Source organism: Rattus norvegicus, chromosome 2, assembly GCF_021556685.1.
Source record: "Rattus norvegicus strain SHRSP/BbbUtx chromosome 2, alternate assembly SHRSP_T2T, whole genome shotgun sequence".
Classification (NCBI taxonomy): domain Eukaryota; kingdom Metazoa; phylum Chordata; class Mammalia; order Rodentia; family Muridae; genus Rattus; species Rattus norvegicus.
This window is the reverse complement of record NC_141535.1, coordinates 121,551,123-121,570,506: the sequence shown is the minus strand read 5'-3', so window position 1 is coordinate 121,570,506 and position 19,384 is coordinate 121,551,123. Positions and strand designations below refer to the sequence as shown.

At 38.1% G+C, this 19,384-nt stretch overlaps 1 protein-coding gene across 4 annotated transcripts in view; it reads right to left on the bottom strand.

The window, feature by feature from the left end:
- Afg2a (AAA ATPase AFG2A) overlaps positions 1-18,949 on the bottom strand; it is a 191,026-nt gene extending 172,077 nt beyond the window's left edge. For 2 of the 4 annotated variants that reach the window (XM_087626275.1, NM_001415082.1), the window contains 9 exon segments: positions 18,736-18,949; positions 14,698-14,822; positions 13,077-13,234; positions 9,480-9,538; positions 7,428-8,072; positions 6,478-6,607; positions 6,036-6,092; positions 2,430-2,553; positions 126-381 (listed from right to left, as the gene is read on the bottom strand). In XM_087626275.1, the coding sequence (XP_087482401.1) occupies positions 126-381; positions 2,430-2,553; positions 6,036-6,092; positions 6,478-6,607; positions 7,428-8,072; positions 9,480-9,538; positions 13,077-13,234; positions 14,698-14,822; positions 18,736-18,895 (1,714 nt within the window). In that variant the 5' untranslated portion in view covers positions 18,896-18,949. 4 annotated transcript variants of the gene reach the window in all.
- Between the last annotated feature and the right edge of the window lie 435 nt (positions 18,950-19,384).

Below are 19,384 nucleotides of genomic sequence, written 5' to 3'. Positions count from 1 at the left end.
TCAATTATTTAAGTTTTTAATAAATATATTTTATGACTAAATTAAAGCTATAACTAATAAGCAGCGACATAAGTTATCAAGTCTATAAATAGTCAAACAGGCTTATCACAGGTGGTCACTCTCACCTGCTTCATTACACAAGGCTTTCAAGTCTGCGCCAACATAACCATGGGCATTATTTGCCAATCTCAGAAGCTCAGCTTTGGTGAGTAAGTGTGGCACCCTTCGGAGTAGTTTCTGGAGAATATCAAGCCGGTCTTGGGCATTAGGAATGCCAATCTCAATCTCTTTATCAAATCGCCCAGGTCTTCTGAGTGCAGCATCTAGCGCTTGAGGGCGATTTGTGGCCCCAAGGACTAATACCCGTCCTTCACTTCCTTCCTAGAAGAATAAAATAAAAATTACATATTGATTTTAAAAGACCAGAGAGGTGAAAACTGATTTTGTGGAAAAGAATGGACAGAAGGGTCTATAGCATTAAAATTTAATCCTTCTATTTCTACTAACCAATTTACAAACTTTTATTTATAATAAACTTCTATTGAACATTTATTAACTTTTAGTCAGGCAGTGGTGGTGCACGCCTTTAATCCAAGCACTGGAGGCAAAAGCATGTGGATCTCTGAATTTGAGGTCAGCCTGGTCTACAGAGCAAGTTCCAGGACAGCCAGAGTTACACAGAGAAACACTGTCTCCAAAAAAACCAAAAGAAAAAAAATTATTAATTTTAGTATAGGTTTTTCAAAGTCTAGTCCAAATGTTTTCTACTAGAGAAAGTTTTTCACTAGTTAACTCATCTCCCCCTACTTAGAAGTAAAGATTACAACCTAAGTAGTATTCACACAGAACCAGGCTTGGCTAGCAACTTATCTAAGAATTCTTTCTCACCCATCAACTATTTTCTTTTAAAAAAATGTTTCAAGTTACATTTATTTGCTGTGTGTTTGAGTAGAAGTATGTGCAAACACTTGCCCAGGTTCCATTTTGTGGTGCCTAAAGAAGCCAGAGGACAAAACCTGCAAAAGTGGGTACTCTCCTTCCACAATGTAGATTAGTATTAGGGATGGAACTCAGGTTGTCTGGCCTGGTGGCAAGTCTTCACTTGCTGAACCATCTTGCCAGCCCTGATTTTTTATTGTGATGAAGTTTTCAATTCCAGAAAAGTATTCCTGAATACACAAAGATTTTTACTCTCTGAAAATGGGATTAAAAGCAGAAAATTATAAAAAAACGACGATCACCATGTTCAGCCACCTTCAGACATTATCCAAAGGCATGTGTAATTTCAGAGATAAGTATTAAAAGAATCTTGTGATTTTTCCATAAGAAAATTAAAACATTTATTATGAGTATACCATCAGAAAATACATAAACTACTATGAACTTATAAATTTAAAAGCACACATCCAGGTCCCTTAAATGTGATTAAAATATTAGTGTCATGTGATTAAGTATCAGATTAAAATAACTAGCCCTGTCAAAGACAAGAATACTATTTCACAGATTGTTTATCCCAGTGGCAGAGAAAAAGCCACCAACTGCCCTTATGTCTAAGATTCTCCAACACTGATCCTAACTCATCTTTTTTACCAAGGACCTTAGAACCAATTATAATGCAGCTCTCTGTATTATGGTTATCTAGATTCAGAGATCTGGCCTGCTTAAACAAACATCTACTGACTGAACACCAAAACTTCACATTATTTTTACATATTCACTTTCCATCAACGGAAAATAAAACTAAACACTCCTTTTGCTTCTTAATGTGCAAAAGCAAAGTGTGGAACTATATGGTTTCTAAAATTTATCTTGGTGCTAACATACTATGAATCCAAGAACTTTGGTCATTTTCAGTCTAATCTAACACTGGCTGCAATAGCACATATCTATAATCAAGATATGTAGGCTATGAGAGAATACCTGAACATCCCGGATTATACAGAAAGACCTATCTCAAGGTGAAAAGGGGGAAAAAGACTCAGAAATTTATTAAAATTTAGTTTATTGAGACAATCTCACATAGTCAAGGTTGGCCTCATATTCACTATGTAGCCGGTCTTGAAATGATCAACCTTCCTCACCCTCCTAAGGGACTAAAAATAAAAGAATATACCATGATACCCATGTAGACTCATGAAATTTCTTTTAAAAAAATTCAGTAAAATTCAGTTATTGACATGCACCTCAGGTTTTAAATTACTATCATGTATACCATACACACATAAATATGTTATAGTAAATTATTTTACATAATAGAAAAACATGCCAGACTACTGAACCTCTCAGTCATTAAGCAGTTTGCTGACACAAATTACTTTCAGTATTAACCTACCTTTATACTTGATGATATTCCCCATCCTAGAATACAAACCTAGAAACATTTGGGAAGTTCTGCTATTCCATACTCTGAATGCCAGTGTTGCACTTACTGAGCCAATGCCATCCATCAATGTTAAGAGCGAAGCTACAACTCTCTTTTCCACTTCACTTTGAGCTCCTTCTCTTTTAGGGCAAAGTGCATCCAGCTCATCAATAAAAATAATCGATGGATGCCTAAAACAAATCAAGTATGTAACATTTAATTTTAATGTAAAATTTTAATTAAAATAACATTAAATTTCAATTTTAAATTTATCAATATTAAAACCAAAAACACTAAAATGCTAAATCAAAAAATCTGATTCTAGTATAATGTTATCAACCTTACATTCTAGCATATCTGTCTTCATAAAATGCCTCTTTGTGATGTGGGGAGGCTGAAGAGTCAGTAAAATAGAGACTATTTCAAAGAAGAAAGTTTCAAAGATTGACCGATTCACGCAAGACACTTCACACGGGTAAAAGACAGGAGCCCACCGCTCCAGTCACCAGTCCCCAACACAGAGAGGAGAACAGATAAACCCCCCCCCCCCAACTTCCACTCTCAAAAGAAGACTGGTGAAAAGACACAGGCAACAACAGTCCTACACTGAGAACAAGGTCAGAGTGCTCATAAGCCTCAAAGCCATTTGTGGTTTTTGGTGATAGTGATTCTTCTGGCAGATGGGTCAGCAAAGGGAAATTCCATTCTACGTACAACACTATGGGCAAAGGCTGGGTAAAATCTTGAGGAAAAAAAATATTATGTGAAATGGGCCTAAAGTAAGACAAAGCCCTAAGAGGCAGTTGTGGAGCGCCTGAGGCCAAATGCTGAGGAAGCTCTACTCTGTCAAGGAAGTACACGGAGAAATGTAGGCCTATCCAGAGTAGAACTTATAAACTTTAGAGTACCTCTGGCATGTGATACCGTAGCCCTGAGCCTAAGCAGATAAAAGTTATGGCTCATAATAAAGGCTAGACAGCCTTTGGTGAGTATAATATAAAATGGGGAAAACTGAAAGCACTTCCTCTAAAATCAGGAGCAACACAAGTGTACTGACCCCTTACCATTCCTTTTCAATACCCAGTCACAGGCATAGCAGTAAGATAAGAAAAATAAAAGGGGCAGCTGGGGCTGTAACTTAGTTGTAGTCTTGTCTGTATTGATATACTGAGTATCATCAAAAAGGAAAAGTGAAAAAAGAAAGCAAAAGAGATGCAAACAGAAAGGAAGATGTTCCAAGTATCCCTACTCAAAAATGATACAATCCTATATATAATCACCCAGAAAACTAGACCAGGAAACTCTCAGACCTGGTAAACAGTTTCAGCAAAGTAACAATACAAAATCAAGATGAAAACTATACAGTAACACACTTTCCCAGAGAGAAATAAGGCAAATAATCCCATTTACATCTACTCAGTTGCTTAAGCAAAGGAAAAAAACCAACCGAAGAACAAATCTAACCGAGCAGGTGAAAAAACCTCTACAAGAAAACCTGAAGACACTGACAAAAGATAAAGAAGACAAGAGAAGATGAAAGACCGCCAATGCTATGGATTGACAGGTAATACTATAAAAATGGTTTTAAAAGTCACTAAAAGCAACTTATAGATTTACTGCACTTTCTACCAAACTCCAGTGACATTCTTCAGAAACAAACAACAACATCAACAAAAAAATGTCAGAATTCATACAGAAAAACAAGATTCCATGATAGCTAGCTTTAAATGTCAGCTTGACATTACCTAGAATCATCTTAGAATTTCAATACGAAACTGTCTACATGGAGTTAATCTACGAGCATGTCTCTGAGAACTCTGCTTTAAGTTATTTGATAGAGAAGGCACCATTCCCTACATATTTTGAACTGTTAGCCCAAATGCTTGAATTACCCTAGATGCCTAGAACAAATGAAACTCAAGACAGATGATCAAAATGTGAATGCTTCACTCCTTCTTTAAAAGGGGAACAAGAATACCCTTGGCAGGGAATAGAGAGGCAAAGATTAAAACAGAGACAGAAGGAACACCCATTCAGAGCCTGCCCCACATGTGGCCCATACATATACAGCCATCCAATTAGACAAGATGGATGAAGCAAAGAAGTGCAGGCCGACAGGAGCCGGATGTAGATCGCTCCTGAGAGACACAGCCAGATACAGCAAACACAGAGGCGAATGCCAGCAGCAAACCACTGAACTGAGAATAGGACCCCCGTTGAAGGAATCAGAGAAAGAACTGGAAGAGCTTGAAGGGGCTCGAGACCCCATATGTACAACAATGCCAAGCAACCAGAGCTTCCAGGGACTAAGCCACTACCTAAAGACTATACATGGACTGACCCTGAACTCTGACCTCATAGGTAGCAATGAATATCCTGGTAAGAGCACCAGTGGAAGGGGAAGCCCTGGGTCCTGCTAAGACTGAACCCCCAGTGAACTAGATTGTTGGGGGGAGGGCGGCAATGGGGGGAGGATGGGGAGGGGAACACCCATAATGAAGGGGAGGGGGGGAGGGGGATGTTTGCCCGGAAACCGGGAAAGGGAATTACACGCGAAATGTATATAAGAAATACTCAAGTTAATAAAAAAAAAAAAAAAAGAGTGGAAAATGCAAGCTGGGCACAAGCAAGCAATGACCATACATGTACTCATTTCTCTCTGCTCTTAAATGTGGATTTGATGTGACCAACTGCTTCAAGTTCCTACTGCCTTGACTTTCCCACAACAATGGACTATAACTGCAATTGTGAGCTAAGAAATAAACCAAAACCTTACCCCATTTAAATGCTATTAGAGTAGTTTTAGCAACAGAAATAAAATAAAAAGATCCCTTTAGCACGGTATTATAACCAAAGCCATAGCAAGCAGAAAAAAGGAATGCTGGAGCTGCCAGTTTCTTTCTGATCCCAAAGTACTACAGAACCACAGTTAAAAACAAACACACAAAAAACAGGACAGGGCTAGAAAGAAGGCTCAGCAATTCAGATGAACTGGTTTGATTCCCATACCACATGGAGGTTCTCAACAGTCTGTAATTCTAGTTCTGGGGGATCTGATGCCCTTTTCTGACTTCCACAGGCACTCCATGCATGTGGTGCACAGATGTTACCTGCAGGCAAAACACCTATACACATAAAAATAAATCTTGAAAAAACCAAACAAAAAACCCCAGCATAGTTATGACACAAAACATACACACAGACTAATGGAATAAAATAGAAGAAATAGCAACAGCCATGCAATTTTTAACAAAGGTGTCTAAAATAGTCACAGCAGAAAAAAGGCTGGAAATGATGGAATGAAAATAGATGGTATTTCTCACACTACACCAAAATGTATGCAAAGTTTTCATGAACTTTCCTATAAGACCGGAACACTGAAACTACTGAAGAAATGACTGGCAATATACTTCTAAGATGCAGTCTTAGCAAAGACTATTTGAAAATGACTCCAATAGTGCAGACAATAATCCCAGGAACTGACAGCTTCATGTCATTTAGTATTCCTAATCAAGCATTAGACATAAACAGTTTAGATAATTATTTCCCTAAATCTCCCATCAGTCTCAAAAATGATCACTATCTATGTTACTTCTTATCTTTGCAGTAAAGTGCTACTATTTTACTTAAGTAAGAGTCTCGTTGATTCCAAAGCATCAAATATTAACAATACCGTAGAGTGGCTTCAGCAAATATCTGGCGTAACCTTGCTTCAGTCTCACCATAGAATCTGTAATGAGAAAAAAAAAAGAAAGAAAAGAAAAAGTTCATGAACATTTCTTATTGTTTATAAAACTTTTATCAAAGATAGTTTGAATTTTCAACCATTTCTAAAATACTTAAAATTACTTCCAAAACTTATTTTCAAATTTTGTATGTATTATAAAGTAAATTTAGAAGAACATGTATAATCACAAAAACATTTAAAGTATGAGGTCTAGCTAAGCTACATGGGTAAAACCAGGCCTCAGAAAAAAGGGGCAAATTTAAAATATTCCAAAATAGTTTAATGCATGAAATATCTTGGGGGAATACAGCACAACTGTTTTAAGGAGCCACATCTGAGATATATAAACTTAGTAATGTTAACTTTACTTACTAAGTCATATACCTACTTGCTTATAATTTCAGGACCATTAATTACAGAAACATAAGCTCCAACTTCATTAGCAACAGCCCTAGCAATCATTGTCTTTCCGGTACCTGGAGGACCATAGAGTAATAACCCTCTAGGTGCTGGAATTCCTACAAGAAAAAAACAAACAAACAATGCATTCAGTATGATTATTAATGTTCTCGCTAAACTACCATACAACTTCCAGTGTAAGTTATAAATGGGAATTTACCTTGTACTACACTACAAAGTAAGAATCATACCTTTCCCCTACTTCCCCAAAAATTGTACTCTGAGCCCCATTAATGACTTTCCTTTTCTCTACAGATCACAAACCAAGAGAATCACATACATTTTTGTTTTTCAAGAAGAGCCCTTGTCTTGCCCCATCCCAGGTAGCACAATTTAATAATCAGAACACAATTACTTCCAACATAGAGTCTTAAGAAATACAAACATTACTAGCAAATATATAAATCCATGAGTTCCTTTTACAAACATGAAAATTTATGAGAAAGGAGAAAAAGGGGGTAATACATAAAAAATATATATAAGCAAAGAATTTGGATAGCAACTGTACAGGAGTAGCTCTGAGTTTCACAGGAGTTGAATTATTTCCTTAATCAGTTGTTTCAAGGTAAACACATAGAACTACACTTCCTGGTAGTTTTAACTAAGTTGACTATCTTCGGTTTATTTTTTTAGGCGCTATGTTATCTAACATACCAAGAAACTTTCTGAGATCCAGTCCACCAACAGTAGATAATATGCTCTAGAAGAGACTCACCTGCCACTCACATACATTACAACTTAAAAGACGAAATATTGCAAATAAATCATTTCACTATCATCTCCCAAAGCAATTAACACTTAACTCAGGAAATAAGTCAGAAGGGTAAGAATTATTAGAAAGTAAAACTAACCAACTGTGTTTAACTGAAGGTGACTTACCGTAACTCTTGAAAAGTTCAGGCTGCTTGAGAGGCAGTTCAATTATTTCTCTTATTGCTTTCAGCTGACTGTTTAAGCCTCCAATCATGTCATAAGTTACTTTGAACTGACTGTCTTGTTCTTTTGAATTTGTACAAATTTTTCGAAGATTGATTCTTGTTGTTGAAGAAATAAAATAAAAAGTATCAGTATTGTTCTTTGCACCTGCACTAGTAGATTTTAGTAGTTTCTCTTCACTGATAGGTTGTGTATTTCCTTCTTTGGATGAATCAAAACTACACTTAAGCCCTGTGATTTCCTCTAGTCCAAGTCCACTTCCATCCCTAGGGCTCTGTGTAACATCCAACAAAACTTCACCAGCTTTATTCATAGTTCTGTCATTGATGGGTTTACAGGGAGTACTCTGTGATGCTGGGCTCTGAGGTTCTTTCAGATCTAACTGGCTTAGCTGGAATGAAATATCCACATCACTGCTTTCCATGCTAGACTGCTCAGAGGCCATTCCATGGACATCAGTGCCAGAGGAGCTCTGAGGCTTTCCCAATGTTGTGCCATCTGTCCCTTTTACTTGCAACACTTGTAACTTGCAGAGTCGTCCATAGAATGTACAGTACAGAAAGTTGCCTGGTAAAACAATCTTGCCATCTAAAAAACAATCGATTAAATACACATTAGAATAATTTCCCCACTTAAACTTTTTAATAGCAACATATTTGCTATTAACAAAACAAGAACACTAATAAAAGTAACTGTCACCAAAATAGAGGGCACATATTCCCCTAACACGGTATCACCTGTATAAAAAGCTGTATCAGATCATTCTTTTAAATCCTGTATGTCAGTAAATCCAAAATCCTATAAATCATAGCAACAAAAGACCATATTTACCAAAAAGCCAAATTTAAACGACACACTCAAACCAACATTCCAATTCTCCTCATAGGAAAATGTGCTAGTACAAAGATTAAAAAGTCTCAGTTCAGGGACTCATGTGGGATACATACATGCAGACAAACTTTACTATACATACAATCAAAATATTAAAAGAAAAAAGTCTCAGTTCTAAGGCTGTGGAGATGGCTCAAATAGTCAAGTGCTTGCTGAGCACACCCCAAAACCTGAGCATAGATCCCTAGCACCCATATAAAAACCCAGGTACACTGATGCATTCCTGCAATCTAAGCAGAACAGTAGGATGCTTGGGCTTGCTGATCAACTTGTCTAGCTTACCCCATCAACTTCAGATTCAGTCCAACAATCTATCTAACAAATCAAGGCGGAGTCTGAAGCACCCAATGCCATCCTCTGGCCTCCATGTATACTCAAGCACAAACATGCATGCACATACAAGCATGTACTCATGTAAGGAGAGGAGGAAACTCTGAGTGACTGAAGTTCTGAGTCAATACGTATTGCTGACATGGGCAAGCTATGACAAGGACTCCAAAGCCTCAAACCCACTGTACATCATCAGCAAAGCTGTTGCCCATATGGACAGGCTCACAAGGTCAACAGACCTTTTCTAGAGAACTGAACACAAGTAGATATAAAAACTAGCAACCAAAAAAAAAAAAAAAACTAGCAACCACAGCTTCTTCTTCTTCCTCCCAGATGTTTACAACCTAAAACTATCAACCTCCAGACATGTCCTACTCAGATTAGGTAACCCCTCCCCTCTTTGCTATACCTAATAAACATGCCGAGGGTCCTGTCCGCTGACAGTAGTGCATGCCACTTCATCAGCGTGAGCATATATGCATCTGACACCAGCTCTTCTGTACAGGTCTGTGTTTGTCTTTTCTTCATTCTCCCAAACTTAGGTAGAGTGTCAGGACTCAAATCATTGGGACATAATACATGCACATCCACAAACATTGAGGGAGGCAGTCATATACACACAAAACTTCAGTTCTATCACCAGCTTTGTCTTCAAATGGGTATTAACTGAGAATATCCACTTAGCTATTTAAAAAATATATATGTTCAGAAGCACTCTTTGCTGCTCATTTACTGCTTAAAACTGAAGAAAACAATTTAAAATACTAGTCTCACCTAGTTTTCTCAGAATACAACCAGTCAGTTCTTCTTCATTAATTTCCTTATCTTTGTCACTACAGAGAGGAAAGAAAAACAAACAGAAATCAGCATTAGATACACTAAAAACTAAACCATGGAAAAAGTGCTATGCGTAGTTATATTATAAACCAGAAGAACAATTTTGGCATTGATCTACACTTTCAAATACATATTACTTGCAGGAAAATACCTTCAGTTTGATGCTATAAAAGCTAAGTCCAGTGATCTTCAACACATAAGGTACTATCCATTAGAAGACCATGAAACCATAAAAACTAATCCCATATGAAATGTTAGTATATACTGCAGAGAAACAGTAAATACTACTTTGTAAAACATTTTCTCATACAAATAAGATTTCATGTACAGGTAAATACACATGTTTATGTATAGATATCCATCTATTTAGGTAGACACATAAACACACATACTGTACATACTTATAATCAGAAGGATATTTCTGTGTGATGTCAAACACATTTGAAACACTTGAAAGTAATCACTCCCTTTCTGAACTTGCATAGCACAGAGAAAGGTTTTTGTTCTCAGTTACTTTCATTTCCTTTATATAATTTATATATTAGCTCTCTAGAAAAACCAAATCCTGTAGAGTACCTCACCTAAAAAGATATAAACAGAGGGAAAATAAAGAATACTGACTGCAATGGAAATTGATTCTGAGAGACTTGCCTAAGGCAAAAATAGGGCTCATATATTTGAATGCTTGGTCCCCAGGTGGTAGAACTATTTGGGATCTTCCTAGTAATCAGTGTCTCCAACATGAGAGTTGTGTGCAGGAAGTACAGGAAGTGAGAACATCTAACATCACTGCTTTTATTTTTAAAAGCTTGCTCAAGCAATTTGTTATCATGTCTGATACTCTTGATCTCTACAGCAACACAAACAGAATTTTACCCGAGCTAGTACTCCAAGATTTCAAGTATTCAAGACCACTGTCTTTTCTGGAGAAGCATACCTGTACAAATTCCTCACTGGGAACAGTGAGGCTCTTGAAGCCTCAAAGTCCACCCCCATGACACACTTCCTCTAACAAGGCCACACTTCCTAATCCTCCCCAAACAGTTCTACCACCTGGGGACCAAGCATTCAAATAAATTCCTATTCAAACTTAAAAACACATGTGTATGCATGCAATATATAAAACTGATTCTCAACATTATATTCTTTACTTTTCCTCTCTGCTTTTCAATGTTTATTAAATGGCTATTTATTTATTTATAGGAAACAGAACACAGTTTGTCCTTCAAAGTAGGCAGAGGGATAATACCAAAACACAACCTCAGAATATATAAAAAATAAAGCCAATTTTAATTCAAGACAACTAGGAAATGGTTTTGGACTCTTTACATAAACATTCCCTAAATTATCACTAAACTAGTATTAAATTATCAAAAGGAAATTTTATTAAATTTGGGTCAGACTTTCATCAGCAATCATCCTAACTCAAAATCTATTAACTATGTACAAAAAGATAGGTGAGACCCTTTATTTACCCTTGGTAGGAGTTATTTAAAACTCTTGGTAGTAACAGTTCTTTGCTTTTACTAGGTTAGATGTTTTTGCTTGCCAAAGGGATGAGGCAGGAGTAATCCAGCCTACACTATGAAGTAAAACTGCCTCAAAAACACCACTACATAAAAACAACTGGAGAGATGGTTCAGTACAAGTCTGCAGAATGTTCAGCCATAAATGGGACACATAGACCACATCTTCTCCTCCCAAGACTCAGAGATCATTGTGAAAGAAGGAGCAGAAAGAATCTAAGAGGCAGAGACAGTGGATACAAAGCAGCTGTGTCTTCTGGACATAGGAGAGCTACACATATGAATTAGGACCCTTTGTGACAGACAGCACGTATAAGGCCTACACAAAACCAAGCCACATCAAATTCCAGCAGAGAGAAGGATTTGTGTACAAAATCCCACCCGTAGACCTGGAACTAAGTAGGAGAACAGCTGTTAGCTGATAGGAAAATTCAGTTTCCTATAAAAGTGTAGTTGCTGGTTAGACATCCAAGAACATGGGGGCATCACAAACTAGCCCTACCAGGCTTACAAAACAAACAAAACAAAACAAAAAAACAACAACAAAGTTAAGAGGGCAGGGAATGAGAATTGAGGTCTAAGAAGAATTAGAAGGAAGAACATGGCTAAGACACATTGTTTTCAATTCCCAAAAGAATTAACAACAACAACAACAAAATCTTTAAAAGTTATCAAACTGATAAGACAGTTTAGAAAATGCTGATACCAAAAAGGAAAAATGATCTGCACTAGTTTTTCAACTGAAGGTACTACTCTAAATTAATTTCTCTGAGTTATGTGAAATACAAATATTGAATGTGAAGACATCCATACTATTTTTCTGTTAGCCATTAATTCTTATTTCAACATTTTATTAAGCCTTTAACAACAGACTGTGACTCAATGTAGACTTAGTTCTTTATCTTGCTAAAATATTTCTATCTCATTAGGAAATTAACTTTTATACACTTAATTATAAAGTACTTGACATGTTCATTTTGAAATGTTTCATTGGTAAAGAGGAAAAAGAGTATTTCATATCTAGTCACAGTATGCTGCTATTCTTGTGATAACTGTAAGTGCCCTGATTTAACTGCAAGTTAAAGTGAGACACTGCTGTACATTCATCAGTTATAATCCCTTCCATTTAAAATGTCAGAGCTACTTAACTATAGAGTCCTTATCCATGATTATATCCACCCATTCAGTTCATGCTATTTCACATAGCAAATCACTAACATATGACTGTCAAGTACCCAAAATGTAGCTATTAATGGGATTAATAGTATGTGCAAAGCCCTGGTTTTCATCCCAAACACAAAAGAGAAATTTCCCAATCTTCAGGCAGCATCAGATGTATTGTCATAGTTCAAGGCCAGCATGGGCTATATAGTAAGACCTTGTCTAAAACAAATAAATTATCTAGAAAAGGGGGAGGGGATGGATTAAATACCTTCCCAGTAACTTTTAAAAATTATTTATTAAAATATTATTTTACATATAGTGGGCTAACTAAAACTTGTAACAATCCATTTCATCTGTTTAGAAAAAGCAAAAATCGCTGGGCAGTAGTGTCGCATACCTTTAATCCCTCAGGAGGCAGAACTCTCTGAGTTTCAAGCCCAGCCTGGTCTATAAAGCAAGTTCCAGGATAGCCAAGGCTACACAGAAAAACCCTGTCTCCAAAAAAAGAAAGAAAGAAATGAAAAGGAAAGAAAAACCAAAAACAAAATTGAACACGTTTGTACCTCTTATTATATTCCTAAAAAAAAGATCTTTTTACTTTATGTATGAGTGCTTTGCTAGCTTGTCATGCCTGTGCACTTTTGTGGCTAATGGAAGAGGGCACTGGATTTAATGGAACTAGAGTTATGGATGACTATGATCCACCATGTGGGAGCTGGGAACTAAACCTGGGCTTCTCCAAGAACAAGGATTCTAAACTACTAAACCATCTCTCCAGCTCCATCTCAATGCACTTCTACTGGGCAGCTTTGAGCTAGACAGTCACCAAAGAAATGGGACAAACCTCAGTGCCAAGTCCATTTCCTGGGCCTGAAGTACAGCACCCAAAAGAGGTTGGACCCGGATGGTCTCACCAGCTTTCACACCCACATTCTTCTGTGCCATTTCACTTAGACCAACCTTGCCTCCAGGAAATCCTGCAACTGGCCAGGCTGTATAAACCTACCCAGAAAAAGAACACAGCAATATTAGAAAACCAGTATATATAATGCCAAGTTATGTATTAGATGTTAAACACAGCTAATACAGAAAACATTATTTCCAAACAGTATCTCATGCAAACTGTTATGGGACAAAGTTCAGCTCCAAAAAAAAAAAAAAAAAAAAAAAAAAAAAAGCCATAAAATTAAATCCTATGTAAGTTCTCCAATTATTTGTAATGAACTATTACATCTGTGAAGATCACAAAGGAGCTCATTGGGAGATGAGGAAAAACAGATTTTTTTAAAACAAGGATATTAATAGATAGTAAGGTAAGAAGCAAAGGAGAAAATATTAAAAGCAAGGTAACTTATAATGCAGGTAGCCTGGTACTTCATACCCTTGCTGCATTGCAAACAGTGTAAGAGTCTCTTTAAAGCTTGGATCTTGGAACTGGAGATGGCTTTGTCTGTAAAGTACTTGCTATGCAAGTATGAGGATCTGAGAGTGACGTCCAGAACCAATAAAAAAGGCCAACCATGGTGGCTCATACTTGTAATCTCAGTGGTGAGGAGGCAGACAGGGTGCTTCTGTGGCACACAAGCCAAACACCACAGACTTATCTATGAGTTCCAGGCCAAGTAACAGACCCCAGCTCAAACACCAGGGTAAGTAGGGCCTAAGAAATATCTGAGGTATCTATATATGTGTATGAAGACACATACACAAACATCCCCACAGATGAAATAAACAGTTTTTAAAAAGTTGGCAAGAGGAGAAAGAGTCAAGCTGCTAAAAATATGGGAAAAACGCTTGAAGTCTTCAGATTCCACATGACATTAAGAGAAAGTATAGCCAAACCCAGGAGAATAATAAATGTTTATATGAAGCGCAGGTGCTTTTCTTACCTCAAAATCACATTTCTGCAGAGAAATGTATTTAACAGACTAGAGACACAGAACTGAAAGGGATATATATGGGTCACTACCTCCATGAAGAAAAAAAGACCCTTTTTCTGGTATTTGAAACTCCATCATGTACATAACAGTCCTGTTCTTTTAATTATGATTATATGCGTATGTGTAGCATGAAGGTATGTGCTAGAGTTACAGGCAATCGTGAGCTGCCTCATGTAGGTACTGGGAACTGAGCTTAGATCCTTCAGAAGAACAGTACACATTCTTGACTGCTAAGCCACTGCCACTGCTCTAGCACCCAGATGACCGTCTTCACTAATACACATTGTTTTTTTTGGTGTGGGGCTATGTCTTTAGGCAGCAAGATGATTCAACAGATGAAAACAGTTGCCAACCATCCTCACAACCTGAGTCTGACCCTTAAAATGCACATCACAAAAAAGAAAGAACCAACTTCTGATCCACAAACGCAATTTAAAAATTCTGCTCACCGACTCCTACTTGTATTGAAAGTTAAAACCAGTATGGTTTCAGATATTTCCAAAGTAAAATGATAAGGACTTTTACCTCCTGCTTTCCATCCAAACTGGTAAGGAGCACTGGTCGACCTATACATATGTTTGCAGACTTCATAGTGTTAAGTCCAAGATGAACTAGGGAATTCTGGAATGTCTTAGGAACTTTGCCATCTACTATTAAAAAAAAAAAGAAAGAAAAAGAAAAGGAGAGAGAATTTATTTTATACTATTTTATAACTGAAATTTATGCATTTTAAAGAGTAAATGAAAATCCTATATTCATATAACCATCAATTTATCATATCCTGAAGAAACTTTTTTTCTTAAACTAAGGTGAAACCAAACCTCTTTGAATGTTTACTGGCAATGTATGACTATAACTTACAAAGTTTAAAGTGAAGAAAAAAATCTATTGGTTCACTAAGCACATATTTGTAGCTGGGCGGTGGTATCACATGCCTTTAATTCCAGCTCTTGGGAGGCAGAGGCAGGCAGATCTCTGAGTTCAAGGCAGCCTGTTCAATAGAGTGAGATCCAGGATAGCCAATGCTACACAGAGAAACACTGCCTAGAAAAACAAACTTACAAAACCAAACAAACAACCTGACAACCTTACAAACACAAAACCAACAACCAAAACCCAAAGCATACTTGTGGCTAGGCTATTAACTCAGAGGTATTGCACTTACCTAGCATGGCCAAGGCCTTGTGTTCTGTCCTCGGCACTATCAAAACAAACAGCAACAAAGCTAACTATATTTTCTACAGTCCTCAGGCTTTCTGCAGAAAGATTCTGAGTCAGCTACTAGGTTTCAAAGACTCTCACTAAGAACCGGCATATCAATTTGGGTCTAGAGGCTTGCTTCTACCTCAAAACTTACCCAAAAAACCTCCACATCTCCCTGTTAATGAAGACATGTACAAATTTCTATACAAGTCCTGTTTCCCAATATATTATACAGTTCTCTGCTTACAGAATCCAAATCAACTCAAGCTCTCCATAGAATTCTACCAGTCTTTATTCCTCTAAGACTCTACATTTAATATCTGCATCTATGTATGTGTAAGAGGTCAATTTAAGGAGCCTATTCTTTCCTTATACTATGCAGGTTCCATGCACGTTGTCACTCGTCATCGTTCATAGCAGCAGTCTAGAGCAGGCCACATTACATTCAAAAGGAAGCAATGAATGCATACATGAACTTACTGTTCTCTGCTCTGTCAATGTGATGTGATTAGTTCTCTCAAGCTCCTGCCACTGTAACTTCCTTTGATGATAAACTATAACCTGGAATTACAAGCCATAATGAATCTATTCTCCCTTAAACTGCTTCTTCAGGAATGTTATTAGAGTGGTGGAAAGAAAACTAGGACAGTCTTCCCATGCATTACAGGTATGCACCACCACACTGTAGCTCTATGCTTAGTCTGTTGAGACAGGGTCTCTTACTCAATCAGAAAGATGTTTGATAGCTTTTGGCTAGTCTGGGTCAGTGAGCTCCTAGGATCCACCTACCTCTAGCCCCAATTATTTGGAAACAGGACATACAGCCATACCGGGCTTTTTAACATCGGTGTTGGGGATTCAAATGTTAAGTCCTGATGCTTGCAAAGAAAGTGCTTTTACTTACTGAACTATCTCCCCGTTCCCCACACCCAGCTTTTAACATGGATGATATCTGAATACTGGTCCTTATATCTGTGCCACAAAATCTTTACCCACTAAATCATTTCACTAGACCATAAAGTCAATTTCAAACAGCCATCTACCCAGGCTTACCATGGAGTTTATAATCTAGCAAGATGAATTATGAAGAGTACAGAATAACTGTATAGTCACAAATTATAATTGTACAATAACAGAATACTGAATTAGAAAATGCTATTCAAAGAAAGTGCTGCTAACATTCAGGTACGGAGGAAAATGAAGAAGTAACTAAATAGGAAGAGAATTTGTATTTCTCAACAGAAAAAAAGCATACAGAAATGCTGTGGACACAGGAGCATGATGAATCCTTCAAAGACTAAGAAGGTCGCTTAAGAAGGGCTAAAACCACCTATAGCAGTATACTGCATCAAGAAACTGGTCATAACCCTGACAGCAATGGAAGCCCACAGGGATTAGTAGTTGAACCATGACTAGATTTTTATTTTAAAAGAATAATCTAATTGTAAAGTAGAAAAAGAGTAAGAGAACAAAAGTGAAAACAGAGGCCATTGTAGTAGTTCAGGTTCAAGATGACATTGAGTTCTTGAGAAGCAGCAGGAATGTGGTAACAAGGAGCACAGAGATTGTCTGGATGATAGACCAGATCAGCAATGGAGCAGACACAGACGTGAGAATGGGTGGTGGTGCCTGACTCCGAGGTTTCTGAATTTTGTAAGGACTAAAGCTTGTATTACTGGAAGATGTAGACTTAGGAAGTTGATTCTAAAGTGACTGAGAAATTAAGGGGAAGACCTAATGGACAGCGCTACTCAAAATATAGTCTACAAACTACTTGTTACTAGTTCATAATAAAGTTACGTAGAAAAAAACACTTAGAAACTTTTACTGCAAGTAGATAAATGTTTGTATCTGTGAACCCAATAAATTTCATTATGCTGCTTTTTAAATTTTTTTGTAATTACACTATTGTATGCAAGTGTCAATCTGTACCTACTTAACAGTTTTAACTTTGCTACACAAAGTGTTTGAGAAATCCTGACATAAAACACAACTGAATCAAAGACTCAGAAATAGTATGCTGTACAAAAATAAAATCAAAATTAAAGAGAAATGGGAAACTTAGCTTTGGATATTCTTGCCTTAAAGAATATTTAGAGAAGAAAGAGGGTATCAGACTTAGAATTGAGAAACTTCAATATGTCAGAATCAGATGGAAAACAGTAAACTTACAGAGAAAATAACTGCCAATGAACATGAAGAAACATCAGAAAAATGTAATGGTAAATAAAATAAGTAGCAAGATATTTTGTGGAAGAAAAGATCAACAACGTCAAAGGCTACAGAGTCGAAAGGCAAGTAATGAAAACTATCCACTGGATCTGACAACACAGAGACTGTGACCATTACAAAGCAGTGCCCAAGAGACATGGCGTGGAAGTCACATACAAAGGGTATGTGACTGACAAATAGACAGACAGCACTCCACTTACTGAGTGGACAGTTAAAAGGTGTAGAGAGAGGGTGGTGGCAGGAAGACACTGTGGAACGTTTCCAGTGGTTTAAAACAGCTGACAGCTGACATGTGTAAATGACAGTGGGAAGTAACTACTTGAAAAGATGTTGGGTCTACAGAACAAAACAAGCTGTCCTGATTGCTAAGGCACATTAAAAACGCTATGCTAACGCTAAGACAGTCTTGAAAGTCTTACTGGACATAAAAACCATGTCCCTAGTTCGTCTGCTCCATTTTTCTGAACAACTACACATCAAACAAGCTAAAAGGTTTGCCAAGTAAATGACTTTTTAGATGTGAAGTCTGTCATCTAAGACAATGGCTCTGGAATCAAATAAATCTGAACTCAAAGATGGACTCTGCCATCTGTGTAACTTAGACAGTTTGGAACTCCGTTAGCTTTTTCTATTCTACGAACTGGGTACCATTATTTACTCATTTGTCACTATTTGTGCGAAAACTAGATGGGCCATGCGCATGACGGGATAACTCACTACCAGCACCAGTCAACAGCAATAACTAAACACGTTCCTGAAGCCACAACGCTGTCTGTTAGGCAGTACGGATTCACCATCAAAAATTAGCTTTTAAGCGCAAGCTATGTCCTACTAGGTAAGGACCGTTTTTGTAGTGCTGACTAGACACTAAGTCTTCAAAGGAGTCAAGGCCATCTCGAATGTGGTCATGCGTGGCGTACGCAAGGCCCCGGGCTCAATCTTCAGTACTCCCAAAGTAAGTAAGAAATAATAAATAGTAAAAGGAAAATTCTGAACATCTTGAGAAGAGGGTCGGGCAGCTCAGGCCTGGCAGCTAAGCAGTCCGCGGGCTCCGGTGTCACGCCCACCTCCGCACGCAGCCCTCCCCTCAGGCGCCTCAGCCAAAAGCGCTACCCGCGCTTTCCTCACCTTTCTCAAGAAAGTTGGTCACCACCAACATCCCCGGCGCCGCCACGTTCGGCTGAGCGAGAGGAGTCGAGGTCCCCGAGCGAGACGAAGCCGCAGAGAGCGAGGGCGAGGTCCCCTCCGCGCCCTCTTTCTGTCGCTTTCTGTTCTTCTTGGAAGACATGACCGCAGGCTGTCGGAGAAAAGCAGCCCAAAGCCGGCTCAACGTGCGCGGCACGGGGATAAAACTTCCGGGTCAGAGGTCAGCGGCTCGGCGCACCGCCGTAATGCCCCACGTACAGCGCAGCCGGCGAGGCTGAGGTGATTAGCGAGGGTCTCGCAAAACACCGTTGCGTAAAGAAAGACCGCCTAGGCATAGGAACCGCCGTTTACGTTATGAGCCCTTGGAAAGTGAACTTCGGCTGTTCCGCTGCTTTGCCTACTCTCGAAGCAAATATGGGTCGGATTAAAGTAACAACAGCAACAAAAAAAAAAAAAAAAAAGTCGAAAAGTTTCTCCTCTCTGTCCCAGACCCGTGGAGGTCAGTCAGCTCCACTAAACTGTCAAATGGAAATTCCAGCTCAAACTTAGTGAATGGCGACACTCTTCGAGAGTTTACGGTCAGCCCTCCTCCCAGCGAAAAGGGGCGGAGCGAGCTCCGGAAGACCCCTGA